General features: G+C 38.2%; 1 protein-coding gene and 1 long non-coding RNA gene across 3 annotated transcripts; one reads left to right on the forward strand and one right to left on the reverse strand.

Moving 5' to 3' along the window:
- Window positions 1–1,617: 1,617 nt before the first annotated feature.
- Window positions 1,618–12,721, reverse strand: LOC134303118 (neuropeptide FF receptor 2). 2 transcript variants are annotated; one of them, XM_062988423.1, is made up of 5 exons: window positions 12,606–12,721; window positions 11,232–11,585; window positions 6,647–6,746; window positions 5,154–6,078; window positions 1,618–4,387 (listed from the first exon to the last, which is right to left on the reverse strand). In XM_062988423.1, exons 2-5 carry the CDS (start codon window positions 11,575–11,577, stop codon window positions 4,370–4,372), a joined length of 1,389 nt encoding a protein of 462 aa, XP_062844493.1. In that variant the 5' UTR covers window positions 11,578–11,585; window positions 12,606–12,721; the 3' UTR covers window positions 1,618–4,369. The 2 variants fall into 2 exon arrangements, with proteins under 2 accessions (XP_062844493.1, XP_062844492.1); XM_062988422.1 differs by lacking the exon at window positions 1,618–4,387 and having other exon boundaries at window positions 5,118–6,078.
- A 4,566-nt stretch (window positions 12,722–17,287) lies between these two features.
- Window positions 17,288–19,536, forward strand: LOC134303039 (uncharacterized). The gene is made up of 3 exons (XR_010007616.1): window positions 17,288–17,344; window positions 18,993–19,042; window positions 19,489–19,536. It is a non-coding gene; the product is annotated as an uncharacterized LOC134303039 (long non-coding RNA).
- Window position 19,537: the final 1 nt, after the last annotated feature.

The raw sequence follows: 19,537 nt of genomic DNA on the forward strand, positions 1-19,537 counted from the left end.
ACACACCTCTAAGACGACCACTGCTTTATTGAAGAGGCTGAGGGTAAAGGTGATGGACTGGCCAAGCATGTCTCCAGACCTAAACCCAATAGAACATCTTTGGGGCATCCTCAAGCGGAAGGTGGAGGAGCGCAAAGTCTCGAATATCCGCCAGCTCCGTGATGTCGTCATGGAGGAGTGGAAAAGCATTCCAGTGGCAACCTGTGAAGCTCTGGTAAACTCCATGCCCAGGAGAGTTAAGGCAGTTCTGGGAAATAATTGTGGCCACACAAAATATTGACACTTCAGGAACTTTCACTAAGGGGTGTACTCACTTTTGTTGCCGGTGGTTTAGACATTAATGGCTGTATATTGAGTTATTTTGAGGGAAGAACAAATTTACACTGTTATATAAGCTGCACACAGACTACTTTTCATTGTGTCAAAGTGTCATTTTGTCAGTGTTGTCCCATGAAAAGATATACTTAAATATCTGCAGAAATGTGAGGGGTGTACTCACTTTTGTGATACACTGTACATTCAAGAAGAACATGTTACGACTAGTGCCAGATCATGTAAATTAAAGTTGGCATGGTGGCTAAGTGGGTAGCACTGTCACCTCACAGCAAGAAAGTTCTGGGTTTGATCCCCAGGTAGGGCGGTCCAGGTCCTTTCTGTGTGGAGTTTGCATGTTCTCCATGTGTCTGCAAGGGTTTCCTCCCACAGTCCAAAGACATGCAAGTGAGGTGAATTGGAGATACAAAATTGTCCATGACTGTGTTTGAGATTAAACTTGTGAACTGATGAATCTTGTGTAACCAGTAACTAACTGTCCTGTCATGAATGTAGCCAAAGTGTAAAACATGACGTTAAAATCCTAATAAAATATAAATAAATAAACAATAAAAAGATTGCACTTGATTTTCTGATTTATTCCTGAGCTGTTCAGCGGTGCTGATATCAGGGCTATATGTAAGCTTTATATAAGCCTTTAAAGGGCTTTTTATTGGTACTCTGTGCTACTGTCAGCTTTTAATACAGAACAAGATAATATGACGAGGGTGGATGGTGCCATGTGATTTACATTAGAGTGACTGTGACTGCTATTACATCTGGCAGTTTAAAAACTGTTAAAATACATCAAATGAATAGCTGCAAGTTCACATTCAATAACATTACAAAGAAAATTTAAGCAATTTATATCTATATCATATAGAATGATGTTGGCGTCTTCCATTAACACCTGTTCAGTTCAGTCTAGTTCACTATAACACCTGATTTTAGTCCCCTGACTAATATAATCTTTTAGTCTTAAGAAAAAAAAACCTCCCGGTCCTCCCAAACATAATAACTCTCTCAAAATCCACACGAGGGAATCGCTTACCTAGACTTTTATTTTCATGAGCACTTAGGTAGAGTTTGCAGTGCCAAGGGATGACTTAGCATTTCCCACTTTTTTTATTTAATTTATAACATTTGCCCAAGCAACACAAGTCAACATCAATTATTGCCAAACAAAGCCTCTGCTGCCTGTGGTAGTGCCTATGAACACTTACACACAAAGGAAGGAAATAAGCCCTGAACACCCAGCCAACTGATTTTAGAACTATAAATAAACAAGTCTTTAATTTATTCATTGATTTATTTATTTTTACCCACTGCTACATTGTGTTTACTAACACACGGGGTTCGATTCAACATAAAAACACTGAGCACAAGGAAAGAGAAGCAAAGTCTCTTTTACATTGACTGAAACAAAGCAAATGAATATTTACCTTTGTGAAGAATAAATACTCCTGTGTAAAATCTGGGACAGTCTAACAACAGTTTAGGGAGTTGAATGCTTTTTAAAGACGCTGTAAGAATTACACGTTAAGAGTATTTTATTTTAAAGGATAAAACACATTATACAGCACATTTGGACAGCTACAGGTGGGAATAGCTGGGAATAGCAGAAAGTTACTTATGCATTAATTCTTTCCCAATGCTTTTCCTTCTCTATCTTGTTCATGTCCCATTTCTCATATACATCACTTGAGAAACTGCTCTCTCCTGGTCTGGTGTAACATGCCAGCATTGTATGAACCGAAAACTACAACCAACTACAAAACACTTCCTATAACCCTGTACCGCCCCGCCTGGGGGTCGAACCCAGGACCTTCTTGCTGTGAGGCGACATTGCTACCCACTAAGCCACCGTGCCACCCAACCCTGTTAAATTCATGATAAATGATAAATTAATTGTTACATATTTTGAGTTAGATTTTCGCTACTCCTAAGACACCTGATGTAACTGAACAATGAATGTAGTTCGATATTAATTTGGATCAGGTGTGTTTTGGGATTAGCAAAAACTTTGAGGCAGAAATTTGAGTCAAGAATTTCTACCTTATGTCGTTTTGAGACCCAAGCTATGATATTACATGCATTAGAATTTTTCTTCATCCTGTTTGCGTACAAACTGTGAAAACTTAGCCATGTCATCAATAAATAAGTAGCCTGGGGAAAATGTATACACAGCCGTCCTTTCAGAAGGATCTAAAGAGGCTACAGTAGCAAGAAAACCTTTTATTTTTTTTAAACCTTTTGAAATTACATTAATTAAAATGTTGTACAGCAAATGTTGTGTTAATTTCACGCCCTTGTGTAGAACAGGAGTATACAGTGTAAGATACAGGAAGGAAGAACCCTGTTTTACATTCATCATGCATGTCTGCCGCAGTTCTATTTCACTCTGCATTTATAAAAGTATCGACATGCCATTATAGACCTGACACCCCGTCCTTTCTTACTAAGGTTTCTATACAATCCTCAGGCAAATTGAATATCTGTGTACGGTATTAGACACTAGTTTTCATGCTGTGCTGCATAATTCCCAAAGCTACTACTGCAGTAGGAAAAGTTTTCACTCTCATTACAAGGCGTATTGTATCTTTTGTTAAGTAGGTTAGAAGTAATTAAAATATTATATATTATATTATAAGATTAAAAATTCATGGCACGCAGAGAAAAGTTTCAGTAAAATTTTTTCCACTATTCCAAAATTCTAAACATTGAAACATTTAAAGCACCCTTTAATGATTTAATATTTTTATCTCACTCTGACTACACTATTTATTATTTATATTAGTGAGTTTTGAATGGCAAAATGATGCAGTCTGCTTCCCTGCTTTGGTGGCCCGATGGATCGGGGGGGGGGTGTTGCTATCAGCTGACTGACATGATCGGCTATATCTGAGGGTCTGATGGGATGATGACCCTGTGATGGATTGGCACCCTGTGTATTCCTACCTTGGGCTCATTGTTTCCCGGTGGAACTGGACCTGCCACGACCCTGATCAGAATGAAGCAGTTAATAAAAATGACATGAAAAATGAACTTAAAAAATCTGAAACGTTCTTATGAATGAACCTAGTTTAATTTTAAAAGGACACTGGCTATGGTTATTGGTAGTATTGGTTTAGATACTGGTAGTAAATATTTTACACAACAAATTAGTTCTGATCTCCTGAACAAAACTGGTAAACACTTGACATCTGAAAAATGACCATAAATGCAGAAAGCATATAAATATTACATCTATATGAGACATTTTCACCGAGTATTTTAGCAGCAAAAGACTTTAAACGAACATTTTAAATGATGTTAAATTACACCTGAGGTCACAACGGATGTTTTAAAAACAGCACAAAAGGGAAACATTGAAGAAGTGCTTTCTTACTTATTCATTCTTTTTCTGCCCATGGATTCAAATTTAACTATTTTGATTGTAGGGTACAATATTCTATTTTCCAGAAAACACCCAAGGATTTGATTTTGACTAAGTAATTAAAAATGAATAAATAAATTAATTAATAAATAAAACAAATAAATAATTTTATAAATCATGAGATTGTATGATTCATTCAACAACACAGTCTCATCTGTAATAATCCATTAAATAATCTGTTGGTACACAATTCCATATTTCAACCAGTCGGTGCTTAATCATTTGTATACTGAACCAGCTCTTCCCAGTAACAAGCCACTTCACACCAGCCACTTCAGATTCAGGCACTCCAGGTTGTGAGTGATTTGAAAGGATTCATAAATTCATAAGGATGTCCTCAGTGTCTTGTCTTGGTATTTCAGAGCAACCTTGAGCAATCCTTCTCAAGTTTGAAGAGCCAGTCATCCAGACTGTAAGCATCAATTCATAAAAGATTCCATCACAGTCTAGTGATTGCGGTCCTTTTCTTTGCACATTATCTCTATTATCTCCATCTTCTAACGAACAAGGTAAAAATGTAATGTACAAAAGATGTCCTGTAAAGTTCCCTCAGTTTTTTGATATAATAAACTGTGATCCTGACGATGTTTTATAATCACAATGTTTTGAAGAGAAATCACCTTAAAGGTCATACATCACCTGCAAACAAAACAGAAGTAATAAATAACCACAATAACCACTCATAAATGTACACAGTACACAAATACACAATCAAAATCAGTTTTGGAACAGCTCTCACACACATTTTTTCTGGAGCTTCCTGCTCTGCTTAAGCTTCTAACACACAATCAGTAATCCTATTTTATATCGTGTGTGTTAATAAACATTGAGTACTGTTGGACTACATGCTTGCATAGTTTTGTTGCAGTTGTGAACTTTGAGCCACCGTTTCTCACAAACAACTGAGCCTTCGGTTACATCTTAGTTTTCTACTTTCTACTTAAACACATTTTAGATGTTTTATTTAATTTTACAACAATTTAACTACTTTCCCAAGTTTTTTTACATTTAGTTTGTACATGAAAAATAAATATCACATCACACAAATTTTTCATGAAGCCATGTAGTGCTTAATGTCCGCATCGCATTGTTTTTTAACATTGTACATTACTCTGGTACTTCTGTCCAGTTTTCTATATCATATCTTTAAAATGCTTTATTTTTTACATTGTAGCCCAAAATTTGTACAGTTTGCTGTATTTCAAGTGTACAGTTCACAGCACAGCGATTGCTATAATAATTGTCTTTGTTATTTTTGGCATAGTATTCTAGTTAATGCTAGATATTTTTACATTTCCAACTGTATATACATTAATTACATTTACATTTGTGGCATTAAGCAGACACTTTTATCCAAAGTTCAGTTCAGTTTAATACATCAGTACACACACTTGCTCATACACACCTTATCTAGATCCTCCATGGTCATGTTCTGCTCCTTTATGTTCTCCTTTTCTAAGAATTGACTGTTTTCACTGACTCTTTTTTCACTATCCACCTTTCCGAAAGCGTTGACCATTCCCACGCCTGGTCTAGGACCCCTGCTCTTAGCTGCAGGCTTTGTGGCCAGGTTCAGATCAGTGGGTAGGATAGCATTACCCTGTACACGGTGTGTGTAGGTCCTCCTCCTGCCCTGGTGTACAGCACAAAGCTGCAGCTTGAAGGCGGCCTGGAAACCCCGGCGAAAGTTTTCATTAAAAAAGCCGTAGATGATGGGATTGACACTGCTGTTGCAGAAGGCCAACCAGTGGGCCAGAGGGTAAACGTAGATGTTAATCACACGATGCTGGACCTCATTCAAGCTGGCATAGTCACTTAGCATCATCAGCGTCCACAAAGGCAGCCAGGATAGAATAAAGAGCAGTGCCACAACGAGTAGCATCTTGATCACACGTTTCTTTTTCCGTGAGACCATATTACGAGTCTCATAGCTGCTTGGTTTTGCTGAGCCAGCGGCAGATCCAGATCCAGAGCCGTTAACAGACTCCTGGTTTGCAGGAGAAGGAACAGCTGTCTTAAAAAGGGTGATTCCAATGCGAGCGTACATGATGACTATAAGGGTGAGTGGTGCTAGGTAGATATTAGCAAAAAGTACAGTGGTGTAGATCTTGCGCATTTCCTGGTTGGGCCAGTTCTCATGGCACCAGTAGAAGGGCCGTGTGGCATTACCATCACCCAGTAAAACAGAGACCCGGGTCTCTTTAGTTACCTGAAGCATGACACCTGAAGGACACATGATGGAAATGGCCAGCACCCAAATAACAACGATGATGAGAGTGGAGGTGGAGATGGTGAGCTTCTGCTTGAAGGGGTACACAATGCAGCGAAACCTGAGAGAAATAATACAAAGGTGAGGGATACAAAGAATAACGGAAAAAAAAGCTAAAGTCATATAGAAATAAACAAAGAGGCATGTTCAACGTTACTGTCAGCCATATGAATTAACGAATGATTATGAATGAAAAGATTATTTGATTATTAGATGTGATTGGACTAAAACTATAAAACTAAAACACTTAAATGAAAACTTGACTACTGTGCTGCTTTAACATAATCTATGTAGACCAATGTACATAAAGATTACGCCTCCACTGCTGTGTGGTACTTGGACAGAAAATATAGCTGATAATGTAAAAAGGTTAAAAAACCATATAATAAAATTTACCAGGCTGTGATGATTAAAACGTTCACTTGGCATCCATTACTCTACATTCCAGATTAACACCAGTCTGTATGATGCACTTAACTCTCTAAAAAGCACCAACATTATTAAACTTGTGGTTGACCAAAATGAGACTGGGAAGCACACAAAGGAAAATAAAACTTCACTGGGCTCATGATTTGCTCATCCCTGGTTCAAAATAAAAATAAAACCACACTCTCACAATTATTTGTTACCTGTCTACAGCAATGGCTACCAGAGTGAAGACTGAGGCCGACACCGATATTCCTTGTACCATCCCACTTAATTTGCACACCAAACTTCCAAACGGCCAACCTATCAAAGAAAAAGAAAGAAATACAGATGCATTTAAATACCAGAGATTATGTTGAATATTCATTAGATGCTATGTGAACCCAATGTTAATATAAAGTCAAGAAATAACTAAAGTTTGGGAATAACTAAAGTTTGTAGAGATACGTTTCGTCATTCGGATTGAGTGACGAAACGTATCTCTACAACAAACTTGTGTCCAGATGAACTGATTCAACTTTGTGGATTTGTGTACCTGGATTATTGAGCATGCATCAACAGATAAAGTTTGGGAGATAGGCCATGACCAAAGATCCTCCCACATCTTGACTAACCACCAAAAACGCCAATAATGACACTATCCTTCTCATCCTATACTATTTATTGTAACCACCACCATGTTTAATTAAATTGTATACCTTATTTCTCCCAACCCCTACAGAGTACTTAATCATTACCTCTTATTTTAAAACCCTATGATTCCCAACCCCTATTATTTATCCTGTCTCGACTAGCCCTATTCTCGCCCTGTCCATTGCTAGCATACAAAAATAAGCCTTCACTCCCTCCATAGCCACAGATAACAAGATCTAAACTTTGTTATTTAAAAGAATAAATGGATCTAAAACTACTTTAATGGAACTTCACTGGTAGAACAGCGTTCTCTCATGATTTATGTGGGTACCCATCTCAACTAACTTCTTTTACACTATTATCACTCCTCATTCATCATCCACCTATCGCTGTACTGCACCCAGCAAATCCACCACCTTCCTCTCCACTACGCATTTCTTAACCAATTCCAGCATGCTAAAAACTCATAAATTAATTGAACACTCCTCGGAAAACTACAAAACTTCATTGTTTGCTTCTTTCATTAATGCAAATTCATACATTTGTTTATACACAGATTAAGCCCAATTCCTGCTACTCCCTAAGAATCATTAATCTGTTTTCAATCATTACTCTTTTTATCCAGTTCCTTTGCTATCAGCTGCTGAGGGCTTTAAGGTCAAATAGTGGTGAAGTAGTGGTCTGTGCTAAGACATCTAACAATTCCATCATCTCTTCTTCAATTACTGGAGAAAATGAAAACTGAATCTGCAGACGGCTCTCTTGCACATATCGTATCATACACTCCATAGTCTCTTCTTCCATTTCCATGTTTTTTAATAACTTAAACTACTAGGAAACCCTCCCCTGGTTGCCCTGGGTTGCTGTGTGATTCTCTCACTTTTTGTCTCTAAATAACAAAAGAAGCTAAGTCTGAAACCTCAGTCTTTTATTAAACAAACGCTTTTAAAATGGAGACGTAGGAGACCATGGGAATTTCAGAGTGAGAGAGTTGTCAAAAGAATAAAGAAGATGAGACCTAAAATAATTTAGGGAAACAAGAAACATAAGAAAAGGTGAGGTGAAAATACTGGACAGAAAGAGATAGGGTAACCAAGAGCAAGACGAAGCTTTTGATCTCAACACGGGATTATACAGCAGAGCCTATGTGATGTTCAGTAATGAGATAGTGTGATAGAGGGATCTCTTCGATAAAGGCAGAAAAGTGTAGAAAAGCCAACTAGAGGTCACAAACATTATATGACAGAATGGCAGGGAGCTCTTTGCTTGAGTGATGCAGCAATCTAATGTGGTAGCCCACCACTACTGAGATCCAATTTCTAATTTCGGGCACCCACACAGAGTCAATGCACTATTGATGGAGAATGCACGTTAGGTGTTATTAAGCCCACTTCGGCCACAGTGGGGATGAGGGCGGTACTAGAGTCATGCTTTCAATGGGTGGAAATGATAAACAACTTGATTGAGAATTGAGATACAGTGTATCACAAAAGTGAGTACACCCCTCACATTTCTGCAAATATTTCATTATATCTTTTCATGGGACAACACTATGGAAATGAAACTTGGATATAACTTAGAGTAGTCAGTGTACAGCTTGTATAGCAGTGTAGATTTACTGTCTTCTGAAAATAACTCAACACACAGCCATTAATGTCTAAATAGCTGGCAACATAAGTGAGTACACCCCACAGTGAATATGTCCAAATTGTGCCCAAATGTGTCGTTGTCCCTCCCTGGTGTCATGTGTCAAGGTCCCAGCTGTAAATGGGGAGCAGGGCTGTTAAATTTGGTGTTTTGGGTACAATTCTCTCATACTGGCCACTGGATATTCAACATGGCACCTCATGGCAAAGAACTCTCTGAGGATGTGAGAAATAGAATTGTTGCTCTCCACAAAGATGGCCTGGGCTATAAGAAGATTGCTAACACCCTGAAACTGAGCTACAGCATGGTGGCCAAGGTCATACAGCGGTTTTCCAGGACAGGTTCCACTCGGAACAGGCTTCGCCAGGGTCGACCAAAGAAGTTGAGTCCACGTGTTCGGCGTCATATCCAGAGGTTGGCTTTAAAAAATAGACACATGAGTGCTGCCAGCATTGCTGCAGAGGTTGAAGACGTGGGAGGTCAGCCTGTCAGTGCTCAGACCATACGCCGCACACTGCATCAACTCGGTCTGCATGGTCGTCATCCCAGAAGGAAGCTGACGCACAAGAAAGCCCGCAAACAGTTTGCTGAAGACAAGCAGTCCAAGAACATGGATTACTGGAATGCCCTGTGGTCTGACGAGACCAAGATAAACTTGTTTGGCTCAGATGGTGTCCAGCATGTGTGGCGGCGCCCTGGTGAGAAGTACCAAGACAACTGTATCTTGCCTACAGTCAAGCATGGTGGTGGTAGCATCATGGTCTTGGGCTGCATGAGTGTTGCTGGCACTGGGGAGCTGCAGTTCATTGAGGGAAACATGAATTCCAACATGTACTGTGACATTCTGAAACAGAGCATGATCCCCTCCCTTCGAAAACTGGCCTCATGGCAGTTTTCCAACAGGATAACGACCCCAAACACAACCTCCAAGATGACAACTGCCTTGCTGAGGAAGCTGAAGGTAAAGGTGATGGACTAAACCCAATTGAGCACCTGTGGCGCATCCTCAAGTGGAAGGTGGAGGAGTTCAAGGTGTCTAACATCCACCAGCTCCGTGATGTCATCATGGAGGAGTGGAAGAGGATTCCAGTAGCGACCTGTGCAGCTCTGGTGAATTCCATGCCCAGGAGGGTTAAGGCAGTGCTGGATAATAATGGTGGTCACACAAAATATTGACACTTTGGGCACAATTTGGACATGTTCACTGTGGGGTGTACTCACTTATGTTGCAGCTATTTAGACATTAATGGCTGTGTGTTGAGTTATTTTCAGAAGACAGTAAATCTACACTGCTATACAAGTTGTACACTGACTACTCTAAGTTATATCCAAGTTTTATGTCTATAGTGTTGTCCCATGAAAAGATATAATAAAATATTTGCAGAAATGTGAGGGGTGTACTCACTTTTGTGATACACTGTATATATTAGTCTAGAAGGAAGGGGGGCACAGTGGCTCAGTGGGTAGCACTGTCGGCCTCTCAGCAAGAAGGTCCTGGGTTTGATTCCCAGATGGAGCAGTCCGGGTCCAGAGAGTAACACTGTTTCCAAATCTAAATTGGATTTGCTCTTTAACAGGCTGTGGCATTTAAGCAATGATTGACTGGCACTGACGGTCCCAAAATTCACCAAGAAAACATTCTCCCTTCCCCAAGCTGGACAGGTTGGGTCGATGGATTCTTCCTGTTGGTGCCAAATCTGACCCTACCATCTGTGTGCCTCAGCAGAAATCAATATATACGAGACCAGGCTACATTTTCCCAGTATTCAACCGCCCTGTTTTAGTGAATCTGTGCCCACAGTACCTTCCTGGTCTTGGCTGACAAAAGTAGAAGACATGGCTGTGCATTTTTGCTCACCACTTGTACTAAGTGCTTATCTGAGTTAACATAGTTTTTTTGTCAGCTCAAGCCAATATTTTTAAATGATTCTGAACTCTTTGTGTCAAAATCACTAAGATCACTAAGAATTTCCCTATTCTGATGGTTAAATTGAAGATTATCTGAAACTCCTGACCCATATCTGCATGTGTTTATTTATAGCAATGCTGCAGCATGAGTGGCTGATTAAATAATAACATTTATGAGTAGATGTGTTCCTCATAAAAAGCTTAGTGAGTGTATAATATTGGACCTTGCTGAATTGGTACATATTTAAATTTGTGTTCTGTTTATTTAAGGTTTTCAAGGCAATAACTTAAAATTTACCATTAAGTCCAGTAGCATTTTTCCACTTTATAATAACATAAGTACATGCCATGTTTTCTATTATGCTGACCTCAGTCAAGTGAGCTTTGCATTGCAGAACTAGAAAGAAGCACCAGCATAGGTCTTCTTGCACTGTTTAATGTTTTTTTTTTTGTAGCTGATATAGTCGATCTATTCTAATGATTTAAATGGCCCTGGGTATAAATTTAATCCAGTTGAATTTGGTATATATTTAGAAACTATAGTCAAAATGTTGTCTACTTTTTTTTATATATTTATATATTTGTGAGACCCCTCCTTACCTGTGATTATGTTATCCACTAAGGTGGTGGGCATGCAAAATATGCCAACCAGGAGGTCACTGATGGCAAGGTTGAGGATGAACAGGTTGGTAACGGTCCGCATGTGTTTGCTTCTTAACACGATAAAGCATACTACTCCATTTCCCACCATACACACAACAAAGATGAGAAAGTAGGACGCAATAAAAATAGCTGACACCAAGGGCTTATGGAGATAGAGGTCCACATAGGTGATATTGGGACTAGGGAATGGACCAGAGGCACCTAAATCCAGCGAAAGGTTTTCTAAAGTGGAGATGGACACAGAGGAGGCTGTGGAGTTGAGCTCATGGTGCATCATCGCCATTTTAAATCCTGTTGGAAATAAAAAAAATAATTAATCTTATAAAGGAAGGAACATGGTGACTTATTAATGTTTGGTGTTTGGCTAATCAGCAGTGTTTAACACTTTTGTCTAAAATCTAAGAAAAAAGTTGCTCTAATCAGACATTAAAACGTAATAAAATGTTTGTAAGGACAGCACACAAAATTATGTACATATATTGTGTATATTATGTATATTAGGTGTATTACTGCTTGGGAAAATAGGTATACTCCCTATATACGTATTGATAGAAAGGTTCAATGCTGTTACCTCACTACCTGCAAATACAGTTTAGCTTTACAGCTATTCACAAAAGGGTTTTGAATTATTTATCTCTAAACTAAAATATGTATCTTACACTACATTACTTTACTAAAATGGCAGGTCACTTGGTAGTAAGGGCACTAGTGTAGTAATTGTGAGGTTTCTGGTACAAAACCCACAGTTGGACCATTTACATTTTTTTTTACAGGCAATTCATATTCGCAATCTATCGATTTAAATTGTCAGGGCGGCATGGTGGCACCGTTGCCTCACAACAAGAAGGTCCTGGGTTCGATCCCCAGGTGGGGCAGTCCAGGTCCTTTCTGTGTGGAGTTTGCATGTTCTCCCCGTGTCTGTGTGGGTTTCCTCCGGGAGCTCCGGTTTCCTTCCACAGTCCAAATACATGCGAGTGAGGTGAATTGGAGATACAAAATTGTCTATGACTGTTTGACATTAAACTTGTGAACTGATGAATGTTGTGTAATGAGTAACAACCTGTCCTGTCATGAATGTAACCAAAGTGTGTAAAACATGATGTTAAAATCCTAATAAATAAATTTTACTTGTCAAATACGTTTATCTTTATAGAGTTTTTATCAGAAATATCTAGGCAAATGAAACAAATACATGCCATTTCCAAACAAGAGTAAACATAAAATATAAAACTGAGCTGTATGGAACACTGTGACCTGGCTTTTGGTGTGTTTGTGGATTCTTATTAAAGTCCAATAAAAACATAAACTTACCTTATTTAAAACTTAACCTTGTCCACTGTTTGTAATACATATATTTCGTTGTTTTTGTTGTTTTTAAATGAAATACAGACGGTTATTTACATTAATACAATGTTTTACCGTCCTAACAGACGAAGCGAATTTCTCTCAGCTGTAACGGTTTTTTTTCCTCAGTGCGCGCGAACTCATCTATTTTCCCGCCGCTGAGCAGTGTGTCAGAGCGCGCGCTGCTGAAGCCTCTGCTCTCCTCGCCTCGCGCGCTTCTCCCGCCCACTGAAGCTTCACACAGAGCTCAGAGCTCAGCATCACTGAGGCTTCAGTTACCTGCTCCGGTTTATTTACATTCACAGGTACAACAAGGGGCAGGGAGATCAGATAGGGGGCACGATGGCACCCACCCCCTAATATCTAGGTCGCCACTTGACTAAACCTAGAGCTCTGTTCAATGTAAATAACAGGTTAATAATTGCCTGCACTCAAGGCTGTATTTAAATTGTGAATAAGTTACCAAAACTGTACCAAAATGACATAACATCTACTTATTTTTAACATCAAATAATCATGTTGCTGTTATTAAGTGCAGTCACGTTGATTCCAACTTCTGGCGACCAAAACAATTTCTCCAGAACATCCTGCCATCTCTTTGGGTCTTCGGGTTTCTTAATGGTTTATTCATTGTTCCTGTAATTCTTTATTTATTTGTTTATTAGGATTTTAACGACATGTTTTACTTTGGTTACATTCATGACAGAAACAGTTGTTACTCGTTACCCAAGATTCATCAGTCTTTAATGTCACACACAGTCATGGACAATTTTGTATCTCCAAGCCGCTCAGGTGGCGCGGCGGTAAAGTACGCTAGTGCACCAGAGTTGGGGTTCTGAATGCATCGCATCGAATCTCGACTCTACCTCTCAGACTGGGCGGCAGCATGAACAATGATTGACTGTTGTTCAGGGTTAGAGAGTCGGAGCATAGGTCCTCATAACTGGTACAACTGCTGCCCCTGCTGGCTGACTGATGGCGCTTGCACAGGGCTGAGGAATAATGCTGATGGGGGTGTGACCCCCCCGTTCACAGTGTCCATTAGTGTATGAACTCGACTTGGCTGGTGAAAAATGCAGTCAGTACCGGAGGGGGCACAAGTCAGTTGAGAGGCGTCCTCAGTCAGCGGTGAAGGGTCGAACCAGTATAGAGGACGCAATCAGGGTAATTGGACACGACTACAATAGGGGAGAAAAATTGGGGGGAAAAAGTGGGGAAAAAAAAAAATCTCCACTTCACTTGCATGTATTTGGACTTTGTAGCTCTTGGAGGAAACCCAGGTCATACAGACATGATTGGTTATGTCTAAGGCTGAGGCCTTGCATTGGACTGGCCTTCTGTGTGGGGTGTGTTACTGCATTGCACCCAGTGAATCCAGGGAAGCTGGACCCACCATGACCATGACCAGTTGGCATAATTTTTAGTGTCCACATAGGTTCTCCCTGGGGTTTCAACCTCTACCCAGAGTTGGTGCATAAGGGGCTCTTAATTATGTGAGTAAGAATAACTGAGTGTGTGATGACCTACAAAGAACTCACACCATATCCCATGTGCATTCCTGCCTGGACCCTGGTGTTTTTGGAACAGAGTTTCTCAACTCCAGTCTTTAAGTCCCAGTGCCATGCAGTCTTTCAAGATTTGTTTACTCCCAACACTTCTGATCCAGCTTTCAATGGCTTGATAATCAACTCATTAGCTGGACCAGGTGTATTTAGAGAAGGAAGTCACAAAATCATTACTCAAGTCACAAAACCCATGAGTGGCCACTTATGGCAAAAACAAGACACCAAAATAACAAGTGCAAATGCCAATTCACCCCGGATCTCCACTTATGATTTAATGTTTGAACACAGCTTTAGGCAAAATGCATAAAACAGTAGCCTGCCTGCATCTCTTTCCCCACAATGAACACCCACAAGTAAGACACAGAAGCCTGGCACAGAAATGGCTCCATCTAGGGAAAAAGAAGACAGTCATATTGAAGTGGAAATTCAGAACACACAAGCCCAAAACCATAACCACAACAGGTGCATTGCATTGCATTCCATCCATCCATCCATCCATCCATCCATCTATCTATGTGTCCCAAACCCTATAGTCCTAAACACATGGCAAATTTGTACATAAAAGTGTAATACTAATTGGTAAATTGTATGTGGATTAAAATGCAAGTTCATCAGTAATGTGGGACTGCTAGCAGCACACTTCTATGTGTATTTTGACGAATGCCAAGAATGTCCCTGTGAACACACCCTAAAACTTTTCCCAAACTAATCAGCTTTTCTATCACATTTTTACACACTTTAATACGGAACTGATGTTTATTCCCAGATCTACTGTTGGATGATACATTTTATGATGTATCAGCCACAGGGAAATCTATATTTCTCATCTCACCACTGTGATTTAATGTTAGGGTACTTTTTTTATCTATTGCATATGTGTTAAAAAGACAGAAATACAGTCCCTCCACTGTCTGATCACCGTCTGTGTCCTGTTTATCTCTTTCTTTCTTTGGTGGATTAAAGTATTAGGGTTTGGCGCTTGAAAGAAGGTAATCAATTTCCAGTCACTTAAAGTTGATAGAGATAAATACGCTTAGGCCTAAAGTTATTTAAGGATTGCAATTCCAGGGGGTTGGCAGGACCATAATCATGTTGTTCTTAAAGTAATGAACACATTCTGTACTGGCAGTTCTGTACAAGAGAAGGAAAGAAATGTTATAGCTCTACACACTAAATTACAGTTAGATGTCCCTATATGATTTCACAGTTGGTTTATTTATATTCATTTTAATGTCAAATTTCTTAGCGTCAAATTAGTGAAGCAAATGTCCTCCTGAAAAGCTTCCACCTTCAGCTTACCCTTTCTTTTCATTTAAGAAATAAGTGGAACTAATGCTTTTATTATTATTCTCAACTATGCTGAAAAATTACAGAATTAATCACGCTCACAATGAGCTCTTAAAAATCTTTACACTGCTGCTCAAACTGAACACATTTAGATTTTAGTTTTTATATTAAGATTAATATATTTTTGTTATAAAGATTATTATTAAGTCTCTTTTTCATCTGGAGTGTTACGCTTATCTAAAGATTAATAAAAATTAACAAATAAAAATATATTCCCACTCATTTATTTATAATAAAATAGCAAGCTGTACAATGTTGTATACTAAACATTTCTCACACCTCACATGTACTTTAGAAAGAATGAGCAATGCATGCTAATAACATTACAGCATAAAACAGTGTGTACCTAAACAGTAAATGTGTGACCACATTGCAAGGATAACTTTTTCCTCTTACCTCCCAAAACCATGCAAAAGTAGACTGACTGCCCGAATAATTATTTTTACATGCAAGAAAACAGTAAATAGAAGACCTTTGGTGCTGATTAGTATGCCAAGCAACAGAACATGATACGGTGAAATATCAAGTGCTCATTAAATGAGGAATAATTATATAATCTTCAGACTGGAAGATAAAGAACAGATAAATCAGAAAATGATTTTTAAGGACAAAGGGGGAGGGAGAATTGTTTCAGATGGCTTCAGATTTTCTCTCAGAATTAATGCCTTCCCATAGAGCCAGTGGTCTCTTTTTAACAAGTTTTCATAAAAGACTTTTTGAAACAAGGCTTCTGAGAACTACTGATGAATACAGTGGATTTAGAAAGAGCTCCCTGACTTTTTGCATGCACTCTTTGTGTTGGGATGTAAATTTGAATGGATTTAATTTCCATTTATATAACTTTTACTGATCACTGTACACTAAATCACACATAATGATGAAGTAAAACCACAGTTTTTTGAAAAGTGAAAGAAACTTTAAATCTCTTATAAAAGTTTTCAGACCCTTCATTAAATTTGGATTATATGCATTTGGCCGTTTTATCTAATTTTTTAATTGCAGATTTTCCCAAGCTCTGTCAGGTTATATGTAAAGCAACTGTAAACTGCCATCTTCAGGTGTCTTCAGAGATTTTAATAGGGTATCGGTAAGCACTTTTGCTGTTCATCTCAAGGACATTTGGAAAGTCAGAGAGTTCAATGATCAACAAAAAACACCAGTGCTGAGATCTCAAGCTCTAGTGCGGGTGTTTTGCCATGCCCACTTACATTGCAGATAAAATATGCCAAAGAAACTAGATGAACTAACATTTAAAAACCAGCTAAACCAGCTAAATTAACCCACACCAGCTCTTTCAGGCCTAACATGACCTAACAAAGCATGCAGCTCAGCCTCAGAATTGGGCTACAAGTTTGCTTATATGTATCAAAAGTGTGTAATTGAGAAGAAAGGGATATAATGTCAAAATTAAGGCATATTCACTGTATATTTTTGTGATGTTTTGGATATAGAAGTATGTTTTTAAATTCGTCAGCCACAAAAAAAGAACAACTGGAGAAATTAATAAACTATCAAGTCTGTCATGACTAAGCCTATATGTGTTCCCTACAGGCGTATACAAGTTTAGCGAAGATAACCGGCTAATAAACTGTATAGGGTGTTTTTTGTACATTATGCGCACCAAGTTCACTTGGTGATGAAGTCAAAACAGGAACAGAAGTACATGAGCTAAAACCACAGAAACAGAGCCTGTGATGAAACAGGAAGTCCACCAGTGAGTAAGTGTGAATCCCGGAAAGAAAGACTTATGAGAGAAGGCAAAAAGAACACATGCACCCCTATTAAACATTACAGGTATGTAACCTGATTCACAATCAATGACTAAATAGACAATGTAAATGTAATTATTAATTAGATGTGATTTTTTAAACTAGACGTACTATAATTAAAGAGATATGCTGATAATATGAAAGCATGTCTGTTACTGATATGAGTATAAGTTGGTAAAACATGGTGTGATAACCAGGGTGCTGGGTTTAACTGATTGGGTGTAGCCAGCTAGTTGTAACTGTATAAAATCCTTATATTGGCAAAAACATGTTTCTCTACAGACTTAGATATAAAATCAGCAGCATTGTATAACAAGACATTTTACAAGCAATTTTTAGTCATCTTTCTTTATCTTAAGTGTGTTTTATGTTTTTATATGAGGCATTTATGATTACCAGGACCATTTATTAGGTATCACACTTACCCCAATGGGCAAAGCGACAGTTATTAAACCTCAATAAAATAACAGTACTTATTATACGTCAATGATCAACATACTAACCTTGATCACTTTAGTTAGACTAAGCTCAAGTTAACCTTAAAGTTATGCATTCAAAATTATTTGTTCAGTAAAACTAAATTTTTTGTCTTTAAAAATTTAGTATTAGTAAATTTAGTAGTAAGTTTGAATGTTATCTGGATAAGCTTACAACATACAGGTTTTGGTGAGAGTGACATATAACGGTGGTCATTTACATGTGTCATTATATTTGGCGTCACATGTTCCTGTGTCAATAAATGCCCACTAGTGACTTTGCTTCTCTTTGCTGATGCTGTTTGTCCAAGTTTGTCATGACTTTTAATAATTTAGTCAAGCTGTTATTATGGCGTTTTTAATATTTTGTTTTCCATAAGCATTTCAATTGCATTTTTGTTTTTGTGTTTTGCCTAAACAACAGATTATGGGGTTCTTGTAGAGAGAATAAAATGTGATTGTACCAATATTAAGTAAAAATCCCTGGAGAACACAGATAAAACAGAACTTAAACTTTTATGTGATAAAAGTAATGGTATGAATAAAAAACGATCTGAAAGACAGAGCAGGCCTGGCTTGTTTTCCTTCCTATTATTAGTCATGACCCCAAAAGTTCTTCACCTCACCACGATCTTTACTTCCCACAAGTAATCACATGTCGGGCTTCCTTGCTTAATTGTTAGCATATTAGTAAACAAACAAAAAAAATCTACAGCTGTTATTTGTGTATTTTGTTTGTTTTTTTCTTCAGTTTAGTGCCTATTTTTAAACAGTATTCCTAAGAAGCTTGCTTTAATTGATTTATGATAATTTCACACTGATAAGGGAGCTGTTCAGCTCAGTGTTTACACTCGTATGATCACTATCGAAGGGCATCATCAGAGCTTTGCAATTACATTCATAACACATACATTTGCCAGGAACACACTCACTCGAGTGTTTCTAAAGAAATGTCAAAATGCCAAAATACAAATCCAGAAAACACCACCGGTGTATACAGGAAAGAGTTTTATGGATGCAGAGTAAGTTTGCCCACAAGCACAAGCATGATACAACAAGCTGACTCATTAACTGTAGGCTTAAGCAATCTCTTGGAATGTCTAATGTTTACCATAAATATTATTTAATAATTCATTACACTTTAACATTTTAAAACCAATTTATCCTGGTTATGGTAACAATGGGTCAGTTCCACAGGCGGCACAGGGCAGACATACGATCTGGACAGGGCACCAATCCATGGCAGGGTAAGACACACTTAAAAACCTGCACACTCACACTTAGCTGGAATTGAGATAATACAGTTTACCTTATGCATATATTTGGATTTGAAAGAAACAACCTGATGATATCAGCAGTATAAAGATATAAAGATAAAAAAGTTAAGTGAGAAGGAGAAATCCTTTTGGATATCAAATTTAGATGACAACAAAATCTATAGAATTAAATTGTTATTAATGTGACTTTTATTTATGATTTTTTAAAGTGTGTTCAGCATTTATTTGCCTTTCAAATCAAATCTCTCTTTACAGCTTGTAGTAAACATCAATAATTAATCATTTGAATGTATTTGTAAAAGGCATGTCGACCTTTCAGCATGTGTTTCCTGAATGTGTCACCAACTTGAGTTTTATTTGCGAATGCTGGGTGTTTCTTATGGCACTTACAGTCTCAAATTCATTTTGCACACTAGTTCCTGCTCTTAAGAGGGAGGTGCAGGGCGCTGAGATAAATATTGCACT

This window comes from Trichomycterus rosablanca, chromosome 26 (assembly GCF_030014385.1).
Source record: "Trichomycterus rosablanca isolate fTriRos1 chromosome 26, fTriRos1.hap1, whole genome shotgun sequence".
NCBI lineage: Eukaryota > Metazoa > Chordata > Actinopteri > Siluriformes > Trichomycteridae > Trichomycterus > Trichomycterus rosablanca.

What these genes read in the sequence shown, in the direction of transcription:
- LOC134303118 (XM_062988422.1), bottom strand. Translation starts at nt 11,577, where the DNA reads ATGGCGATGATGCACCATGAGCTCAACTCCACAGCCTCCTCTGTGTCC. An exon ending in AGTGGATAACATAATCACAG is followed by an intron (nt 6,747 to 11,231) that starts GTAAGGAGGGGT and finishes TTTCTTTGATAG; the next exon opens with GTTGGCCGTTTGGAAGTTTG. An exon ending in GTAGCCATTGCTGTAGACAG is followed by an intron (nt 6,079 to 6,646) that starts GTAACAAATAAT and finishes TATTTCTCTCAG; the next exon opens with GTTTCGCTGCATTGTGTACC.